Source organism: Episyrphus balteatus, chromosome 2 (assembly GCF_945859705.1).
Source record: "Episyrphus balteatus chromosome 2, idEpiBalt1.1, whole genome shotgun sequence".
In the NCBI taxonomy this organism is placed as follows: Eukaryota; Metazoa; Arthropoda; class Insecta; order Diptera; family Syrphidae; genus Episyrphus; species Episyrphus balteatus.
In genome coordinates, this window is record NC_079135.1 from 133,401,370 (window position 1) to 133,412,115 (window position 10,746).

A 10,746-nucleotide genomic window follows, 5' to 3' on the forward strand; every position below is an offset into this window, starting at 1 on the left:
TAACCTAACCTAACCTAACCTAACCTAACCTAACCTAACCTAACCTAACCTAACCTAACCTAACCTAACCTAAAACAACAAGCGTTCATACAATTTATCGATAATGCTGCCACTTTCGTACAATTAAAAATCAATAAAAAATATGCACTGTGACTGTGAGGCCTGGTAAGCAGATCGAGTTAAATTTTAGCCGAGATACAATTCCTATACAAGTTATCGATAATTTGTATGAGATACATTATTTTAGCTCGGCAATTTTTTTCGATAATTTGTATGGGAGCTTGAGCTGCAAAATTTAACACAAAAACAAAACAGATATAAATATAACAACACCATCCCTGCTCTCACACTTTGTGGATTATAAAAAAATTGTGGAACTCAATTTTTGACATCCATAGATCCATATCACTTTTGACATTTGACAGTTCTTTTTTGTGCTTGTGCCGACGATTTCCACGTTTGGTTTTTTCATCGTCACCGCTTTTAATTCCGGTCCCAGTGCCAGTGTTTTTTAAATAAAAGTGAATTAATTCATAATACTTTAGGTAATTTAATATTAATTTGTTTAAAAACACATCACAATATAAAGATATTAATAAAATCCATATCAAAAACTTTACAAACAAATTCCATATTGTGAGGTTAACTTTGGTGGAGAATGCAAATGTACCCATGAAAGGAAATGAAAAAAAGAAAAATTATATTAATTGAATTTAACAATAAACAAAATTACAATCTATAATATTTATCCGAAATAAGCAAGTTGCTAAACAATTGTTTTCATTATTTGTTAAAAAGAAAGAAAAAAAAGTTATCTTATTTACCCATAGTCTTTGTATACATAACCAAACTTTTTGTATTCTATCCACTGTCTGTGTGAGATGACGACTATTTATGTTTTTTTTTCTTTTTTTTAATTAATCCTTTCAGAACCATCTTTTTAAAATGCCACCTAAAAAAGCCGAGGAACCCGAGAAGAAGCCACTGATTGGTCGCGTGGGTACCAATTTGCGAGTTGGAATCGTCGGAGTGCCGAATGTTGGCAAGTCGACCTTCTTCAACGTTTTGACCAAGAGCGCTGCGCCAGCCGAGAACTTCCCTTTCTGCACCATTGATCCCAATGAAAATAAGTATTTTTTTTACTATGTTATTTTTCTGACAACATTTTTCTCTTCTTTTGCCATAGTTTGGCCTTACTCCCTGTTTATGCATTGATTCTGCTCTTCAAGCTTTACCTAAACAATTTTATACTTTTATTTTATGATTATTATAATGATTACTAAGTTAAGTAGTGTATAGATATCCTTCTTTATTCGCAGAGCTGAAGGAAATATGCAAAACTGTTTGCTTGGTCGAATTATTTTAATTTTCTTTTTTTCGCTGGCTTCTTTGTTTGGAGGCAAAAGTTAAGCTCTTTGCTGATGGCAAAAAAAAACTTCTTCTTTTCCTTCCTTTAATCGGTAAATTATATGTTTTTTTTTTCTTTTTTATTTTCAAATTTAAACTAAGAGGCGTGGCAAACTTTTTGAACTCTTTGAAAAAAGGAACAAAAAAATAATATACTCTAAAAAATTTGTAAAATTACGTCTTTCTGCAACCTAGTTGGTCAGTCAAGTTGAAGAGATACTCTTTTTTTATTTTGTTTGTTGCTTCTTTCAAAAAAAAGCTTGAGGCTACTTGAGGCTGGTATGAAATTATTGAAAATTGTGCTAAGGATTTTAATAATGATTTTCCATAAAGAATAATACCTATGCACAATTTTTTATAAACTTCCATCTGCAGTCGCATCATAACAATTATCGCTGGAGGCATATTATGCAAAGTTCTTCTGAAAATTTGCTAGAAAATTGTCTGATTTGTAAAAATAGTCTGAAAAGTTGTTTTTTTTTTACTCAAGTCCTTCAGATGGGAAAATAGAAAACGATTATTTTTATGATCGCAGTTTTCTGTTGTCTTGTTGTTCAATCGGGTATTAAGACTTTAAATTGAAAAAAAATGGGAACTTATTTGAAAATAACGCAATAAACACAAAAAAGAATCATGTCAAAAAAAGTACAATTTTAGTCAAATTTGCTTGTGAAAGGTTGTTCAAGGAACGTCCCGTAGAATTTGTTTGCTTAGCCATACCAAGTTTTCAATATAAAGGATTTAGGTCCATTTTCTTCACTCGGAGTTGAACAAAACTTGAGAATTTTTATATTAAAAATTCTCAAGTTATGTTCAACTCCGAGTATAGAAAATGGACCTTAGATTCTAGAATAAGATCTAAAAGAAGAACCATAGACCAACAGATTTTACATCTTCAATGACTTAATATTACGAGAAACCATTTTAATCTTCATTTCGTTATTATGTGATTTTTAAGGTTCGTTATTCTTTGAAGAAACAAAATTATAGTCTTTTACAGTCGCGCCTAGTCATTCTAGAAATAAGTAGACGCATTCAGAGTTACTGTATCAAAAAAACATCTCCAAGCTATAATAGAACTTATGCAAACTATCGCGCCACTTTCTGATATATCTTTCGATGTCCCACCCATAGATTTTTTTATAGCCGCGAGCACAGCTGTTCGCCTTTAAGCCATCACCCAATGGATCAAAAACAAGTATTCTGAAGTCATTCAAATCGATCCAAAATCTCTCTAAGAGAGATTTTTTTGGCAACAACTATGAACTCACCATTTAGATTTACATGAGACAATGAAGAGTTTCTGAGAGATGAATTAATTCTCTTTTAGGTTTGTGAATTTAATCAAATTCCCCTAAGATAATATAGTTTACAGTGGGTTTTCACTGTAAAAAAAATATGTGTTGATATCATCAACTAGAAATTTTGCGTAAAGGAAGGGTATAAAAAGACGAAAATGGCACTTTCGTTTGAAGGTACAACAAATTTGCATTTTTTCAGTCAAGGCGTATGCTATTTTTTTTTTTTTGTATGGGAGTCCTCACCATTCTATATCTTAAAAAATTAGAAAAGTTTCGAATTGACAAATAATTCTTTTTATTTTTTTAAGATTTCATGTTTTTTGTTACCCGATGTGTCACGACTTTTAAGACTTTAAAATTGTTCCTAGCAGACCTGTAAACATTATTATGTTTGAAACTAGGAAAATATTCGCGATAGCCTTCATTATGTCAAACTTCCCCAAACAGTTTGACATGTTTGGAACCAGTAAGGCTTGCGGTGTTTTCATTGGAACACGTTTTTGTTGCGAGGTAATTTGTAGCGTGGAAACCCGTTTCATGATGGCATAGATCAAAATTTCATTTTAATACTCGGCATAAGCACTTCCGACTCGTGAAACTTTTCTTACCACTTAACTGATTAATAAATATCTTAAGTTCTTTTTAAAGTAAAAAAAAAACAAAATTAGTTTTCCAATCTGTCATTAAATCTAATAAAAAAATATCTGTAAAATACTAAACAAATAAAAACAATTGATATGAGTCCTAACGACATCCATTTTACATGTGCTTTACCAAAGAATCTATGGATAGAAGATATCATAGCCGACTTGCTGAATAAATTACCTGCCAAAATATTCGATGAGTTACAACCGTGGGGATCGATTATAACGCAATATCCGTTCATTCATAAGTTCACCATTGCAAAAGCAATGGAAACAATATACAAAGTCCGTAGCGAGAGAACCATTTTAAATGAACCAATATTTCCAAAAGACTGTCGTGATAGTGAAGACAATTTAAAACAATTTATAGAATTTAAGCCTATACGCATTATGATTACCGGGGATACAAATTCTTCATTTTGTGAAATTGGCCAGTTACTAGCAAAAGAGTTTAAAACATTTCTCATCACTCCGGAAGAATTGATTCAGCAGGAAATAATTCGGAAATCCAATATTGGTGTATGGTTAAATGATATTTTAAACATGAGAAAAGCAGTACCCGCTTGGATTGTCATGAAATTACTCGAAGTTGAATTAGAAAAAGAAAAGTATTCCACCAAAGGTTTCATTTTAACAGGTTTTCCAATAGTTTCTAATTTAAATACAAATTCTGATGTTTATGATCTACAAAGGGAACTAAATGGTCAAGAATTTATATTTTCAGAAGGAAGTGAAGATGAAATTCTTAAAAATTGTGTCCAAAAGCAATTAGATTTCATTCGAAGTTTATGCTGTCGCCCAGATTATATAATTTATCTAGACACTAACAATTATACCAAAAAATTCACTCAAACAATTGAAGTTTTTCAAAAGTTCATTCTTTTCTATTTTCGAGAAAATGTTATTCGAATAGATTCTCGAATTGGAGCTGATGCCACTTTTAGTTCGATCAAAAATCGCTTTAAATATATAAATTACAAACTTAACTATGAGTGTTTCGTTATGAATGAATGTGAAAAAGACACAATGAGCTTAGAAGAGCTATGTGATACCGAAAAAGTTTTACCAAACTATAGGTGGTGGATTTCAAAATTTGGACAAATCTGTCCTGTTAATTTATACCACGGAAGGTTACGATTGTGTGATAGTAAGTTTCCGGTTCGCTACTTAAGTAACATATTTTTATGTTTATCTCAAGAGAATCGAACACAGTTTGTTGAAAATCCTGGAAAATACATGAATCTAAGACCTAAATGTCGTATTGCAGTGATTGGTCCTCATAAAAGTGGCAAATCGACTTTATCCCGATTTCTAGCTAAATTTTTAAAAGCGGATATTTATAAAAGTCATATACAGAAATCACATGAGATTTACAAGAATTTTGATTTAACCGAAAAAATTAAAGATTTGAATGATGAATTCGTGCGAGAAAGTTCAAGATTAAAGCAAAATAAAATACAAGAGTGGAGTGCAAATGTACTAAATATCCTAAATGATATTGTATCAAAAGCTTTAGAGGAAACTCAGAGAAACCCAAACTTTGATTTGTTTATTTCAAAAAAAGCTGATCAGTATTTTCAAAACACACAAACGAGTAAAACGTCAGATGAATATACAAAAAACCTTGTACTTGAAGATATGATTTTTGAAAAAAGCCTGGAAAATATTACCTCGGAGAGCTTTTTAAGTTGGCTTGAATCAAAAACAAAAACAGAACTCTTGTATCCATATTACGTAATTGATTCTGCTCCTTTAGATATCGATTTTTGGATGAATTTGCTTAGACAAGATGAATTGCCAGACTGCGTTTTCTTCTTAAAAATCTCTTCCATTAAGAAATTTTTCGATATTTATAGTTTAAAGCACAACATATGTTGTGTTAATGAAAACCATATCTATAATACCCTATGCTCTAAGTTTTTAGACTTTAAAAATGTTTTCAATGCAAGTTTTGAAGATAATAATCCCAAAAATAGCTTTAACCTGGAGTCTGTTCAAATAAACAGCAATTTTTTGATCGAAAAAAGACATAAAAATGCAATGAAATTTATTGAAAAATATGAAGAAATAAAAATGTTTCTTCAATCAAATAATATCAAATGCATCGATGTTGATATTTCGAAACAAACATGGACTCAATCAATACTGAATGCTCTTATTGAATACATGTCAATCTATCAACCGAAAGCGGAATCAGAAAACTATATTTTTGACAATGAAATGGAAGCATTTTGCGAATCTGCTTCACTGTATTCGAGTATTGAAACGGACGAAGAATCCACAGAAAGTCATTATCCTGTCACAAATTACAATTACAACTATGGCAGTTGTCTAGATTGGTGTCCAGTTTCTTTGTGTAAATACAAAATTCTTAAAAAAGGCAATCCAATCTACAGTGCCCAATACATGAATAAAATATACATCATGCATTCAAGAGCTGATTTAAGTGAATTTCTTTCAAATCCAATGTTGTATGCACGAAGCAATTTCTCAGTTCCACCACCGAGAATATTCATTATTGGACTAAATCATCGAAACAAGAATAATTTTGCAGAAAATTTAGCCTCTAGTTTGAATGTTGAAAGTTTCTCTTATAAACAAAATCTAACAACGATGCCATTTAATGCTATGGATAGTGGAGAATTTCCAATTCAACATTTTAGAAAATATTATAATAAAATCAAGGACCAATTTTTGGAAGAACTAAGGGGAAATTATGAGAAAGGAGTTGTTGTCTTTGGATTTCCTTTTCTTTTGGAACAATTTAATGATTTAATTGAAAATAATCTTCATCCGGAATGTGTTTTGATGTTTGATGATAAAGAAGAAACATTACAAGCATTTTATCGTTATTTTGGAAGATTTCAAATGATGCAAGTTTTGAGGTACTTTTTTGAAAAATGTTTTTATTTTTTTTTTAATCGAGGCTTGTTTTGTGTTGATAATTTGATAAAACTTAACTTACTTTCGAACATATGGCTATCCTATTTCCAACCGCCAGCAAATTTTCTGGTTTAGATAATATCACCTTTTTATAGAACTTTCGATTCAAATATTATAAGAATTTTCAATATACGAGGGCAAGTTGAAAATTTCTCAGCCTGACAATGATCGGCAGTTATTTTCAGTTTAAAAATGGTTTTTATTTGTCTACATAATTTTCTTGGACCCAGACACACTTGGTTCAGCCTTTATCCAACAGAGTCTGAAAAACTATCAAAATATTTATTTAGGGACCTATCCACTTCTTCATTGGGCCCATTGTTCTACCCTTCTCAAGTTAATCGACCAGCAGAGTCCTTTTCGCATCCCAAAAATGCAAAAATGACTGGCCATAACATATCCGGCAGAGACGATCGGCTTTGCTGTTTATAAAGCGGGATCACAAGCTTCCATCCACCACTTCCACTGTTATTTTGTTTTGACGTATAGTTGTGTACCCAAGTTTCGTCCATAGTTACAAACCGCTGCAGAAAATCAATGGGATTCTTCTTTAAACGGTCCCAACATTCCTCTGAAATTCTTTTGTGAGCTTGTTTTTAATCAGCATTAAGCAAATGCGGCATCCACCTTGCACAAAGCTTTTTTATGGCTATTTTTATTTGTGTAAGATGCTTCCAGCCCATTTTAAGATTTATAAATTTTCGCTGTTTAGATCGCTATAACTATGTAAGGCAGAGAAATTTTCACCTTGCCCTTGTATGTAGGTGTTAAGCAACTATAGTTGACTCATCGAGTCCGAGAATGCGGTAATCATTTACATTACTTCCTCCTCTTTTTTTTACTAAAGTTTACCAGTTTATTTTCAAACTCTAATTTTATTTGGACTGAAGATATCCGAAGTAAACACAGACAGTTGTTAGTAAAAAAATGATTTTAAAGTTATCATTTTTATTCAAACAGTGGCACTGGGGTGGATCTGAATGAAGAGTCCTCTCCAAATGTACGAGCGTCAAGTATAACGTCTTACATTGATTCACTGCCACAAAAACAAAAGCTTGATATTGAATTGAAATCCTACCACTTAATGCAGCTATTTCAACAAGATATTCTCAAAATAGAAGAGCAATGTCTTAAACTAGGCATACCTATCCTAAAAGTTCCCAAGACTTATAAACTATCAAAACAAGTTCATTCATTGGTTGAAACAATAAATAATCATCGTCATCGTGAAGCATTATTTGAAAGCGTCAAAGAGATCACAATGCATGAGAGTGAAGTTTTATTAAATTCTGGTTATTATCGATTCAGTCGTTTCAAATACTCTTGTCCAGTAGATGTAAGTCGGCTAATGACACTTAATCAATTCGAAGGATTGCGGTTGCAAGGCAAAGTTTATCCTTGCATTTATCTGGACTTTATTTATTTTATTTGTGGAAAAAAGAATCTGAAAGATTTCAAATGGAATCCTCTTGCATTTATAAATACCTGCAATCCACCCCAGCTACAAGATCCAATTAGAATTGCTGTGTTTGGAGCTTCAAAATCAGATGTCTCAACAATTTGCCACACCGCGGCAAACGAATTTGGATTAAAGATACTTAGTCCAAAGCATTTAAGGGACCACACTGATTCAGCTGTTATTGATCTACTTAAAATGGAAAAGTCATCGACTCCAAATGGAATAATCTTGGACAATGTTCCCTTAACTCCGACACTCTTGCAAGAAGCCGCTATAAGTACAGTGGACATAAGTGTTGTGTTTATACTTGTCACTAGTTTTCACAAAGTATTAGAAAATTGGTCAATTCAGAATAAAAATTTGAAAAACTCCCCAAGTGTATCGATTTCGAAAATTCATAAGAGTTTTTGTGAAACATTGAAAGCATTAAAATGCCTTCGAGCATCAAATGCAACATCATTGCTAAACATACACTTTATAGACGGCGATGTAAATAGTTGGACAATGTGGGACAAAATAAGAAATGAAATAATTAAGACAACTCGCTGCATTACCAGCTACAAAATAAAACTAATAAAAAATCGATGTGCAAATCTTGGTTATTTAAATATGTTCTATGATTCATTGGTATTCAAACGAGAAATCAACCATTTTTACTGTCAAGCATGCCTATCTCTAGGCAAATTGAAAGCTTTCAAGTATTTCTATATCAATGTAGGACCTGAATTCTACTCTGAAAAATGCCAAAACTTACTCAACCAACCGTATGGCTATACGAACGATGAAATCTATAAGATTTACAATTTTAGCAAGCCATTCGAAGCCAATGAATTAATTGAACCACTTACAACACAAACTAAAAATGTTATGTGTATGTTTCAATACATACACATATTTTACTGGGCTTGCAATGATCACACAATTAACTTCATGCTCAATACCCCGCAGTATTTTAAGGATTCAGAGAAGCTTAAACCTTTGTATGTTCCATTTTTGGTTATTGGTTATACAAAAGAATTTGTGGCTTTTCAAGGTTATTGCCCAGTTGAATATGAAAATGGAAAACTTGTAAAAGGATCTATGAACTTGTCCGTGTTTTATCGTAAAAAGGTAAAAAGTGGTAGCGGAATTCGTATTATTGTGTCCTCTATTTGTTCTCATTGTAGGTTTATCTTATGGCAAACATTGAAAATACTCATGAATTTCTGACATTCCCTGAGAAATATCGCAACATAAAATTTGATCTATGCTCTCATACCCAACAAAATGGAATATTTCGGGGATTGAGTGAGGATATAATAGGAAATACTCTTCTTGAAGTATCAAATTTAAGGCCGATGCATTTTGCGTTAGATGGCCGACTGTCTGCTACAACTTTTATAGCTTTAAAGCTACAATTTCTGAATTCTTGCCCCAAGTACAGTGACTTTTGGCACACTTTGGTTCACAATTTTTCAAGGGATTGCAAGAAACTTAACGAAGAAATGAAGAAATATCAGCAAAACCTGAATCGTTTAAAAGACGATCCAAATGAAACAAATATTTAAACTAAATTAGAAAACTTATTAATAAATATAATTTTTATTTACAATAAAAAAATGCTTATAATTTTATTTTTTTATCTTCAGCACATAGGGTACCCGTTCCGGACGAAAGATTTGATTATCTCTGCGAATATCATAAACCACTTAGGTAAGAGGCTATTATCTTGTATGTGCTTTAGAATCATTAATTAAAATACAAATTTATAAACACAGCAAGGTTCCTGCTTTTTTGAATGTGGTCGATATTGCAGGACTTGTCAAAGGAGCTGCAGAAGGTCAAGGATTGGGAAATGCCTTCCTTTCACATATAAGTGCCTGTGATGCTATATTCCATCTTTGCCGTATGTTTTTTAAATTGTTTTTAAAATTTAACTAAAACAAAAAATAAATAAAATTTTAGGAGCTTTCGAAGACCCCGATGTAACTCATGTCGAGGGAGAAGTTGATCCTGTTCGTGATTTAGACATCATTTCTGAGGAACTTCGTTTAAAGGACGAAGAAAAACTCCTTCAAAACTTGGACAAACTGGAGAAAGTTGTTGCACGTGGTGGAGATAAGAAACTTAAGCCAGAATATGACTCCATGTTAAAGGTCAAAACCATTTTGTGTGACGAGAAAAAACATTTGCGGTTTGCTGACTGGACTTTGCATGATGTAAGTAATTGTTGACACAAACAAAATTCAATGACTTAATTGAAAATCTTTTTCATATAGATCGAAACACTGAACAAATACATGTTCCTTACAACGAAACCTTGTATTTATCTTGTTAATCTTTCTGATAAAGATTTCATTCGAAAGAAGAACAAGTGGCTGGCTAAAATCAAGGAATGGGTTGACAAAAATGATCCTGGAGCAATAATTATTCCATTCTCTGGGCATTTTGAACATACTCTTTCTGAAAAAGAAGAATCTGAACGCAAGGCATATGAAGAAGAAACCAAATGCAAATCAGTTTTGGATAAAATCATTGTAACTGGTTACAAGGCATTGCAATTGGAATACTTCTTTACTGCTGGTCCAGATGAAGTTAAAGCATGGACAATTCAGAAAGGAACCAAAGCTCCCCAAGCTGCTGGACGCATTCATACAGATTTCGAAAAAGGTTTTATCATGGCTGAAGTAATGCATTTTAAAGATTTCAAAGAAGAAGGTTCTGAGGCAGCTGCAAAAGCAGCTGGCAAATATAGACAGCAAGGTCGCAATTATGTTGTTGAAGATGGCGACATTATTTTCTTTAAGTTTAATGCTGGTGCTGGGTTGAAGGATGCCAAGAAGAAATGATGTCGTATAGCTGTGGTTATTTTAGTGATGTTATACTATAACTTAATAATGTATTCACAAAGCTTTTCACCCTGATTTCTACAATTGACTTTTTTTACTCAATGTTTTTAAGAATTTGGTTTTGCTTTTAATAAATGAAGTTAAATAAATTAATTGAATGAAAT

At 32.2% G+C, this 10,746-nt stretch overlaps 2 protein-coding genes and 1 long non-coding RNA gene across 3 annotated transcripts; 2 read left to right on the forward strand and 1 right to left on the reverse strand.

The window, feature by feature from the left end:
• The first annotated feature begins 427 nt into the window (after positions 1–427).
• On the forward strand, positions 428–10,735 carry LOC129908913 (obg-like ATPase 1). The gene is made up of 6 exons (XM_055985747.1): positions 428–545; positions 931–1,130; positions 9,390–9,446; positions 9,512–9,639; positions 9,699–9,952; positions 10,013–10,735. Exons 2-6 carry the CDS (start codon positions 946–948, stop codon positions 10,580–10,582), a joined length of 1,194 nt encoding a protein of 397 aa, XP_055841722.1. The 5' UTR covers positions 428–545; positions 931–945; the 3' UTR covers positions 10,583–10,735.
• On the reverse strand, positions 531–931 carry LOC129908919 (uncharacterized). The gene is made up of 2 exons (XR_008771373.1): positions 825–931; positions 531–646 (listed from the first exon to the last, which is right to left on the reverse strand). It is a non-coding gene; the product is annotated as an uncharacterized LOC129908919 (long non-coding RNA).
• On the forward strand, positions 3,359–9,380 carry LOC129908903 (adenylate kinase 9-like). Its single transcript, XM_055985732.1, has 3 exons — positions 3,359–6,237; positions 7,256–8,864; positions 8,921–9,380. Exons 1-3 carry the CDS (start codon positions 3,446–3,448, stop codon positions 9,299–9,301), a joined length of 4,782 nt encoding a protein of 1,593 aa, XP_055841707.1. The 5' UTR covers positions 3,359–3,445; the 3' UTR covers positions 9,302–9,380.
• Positions 10,736–10,746: the final 11 nt, after the last annotated feature.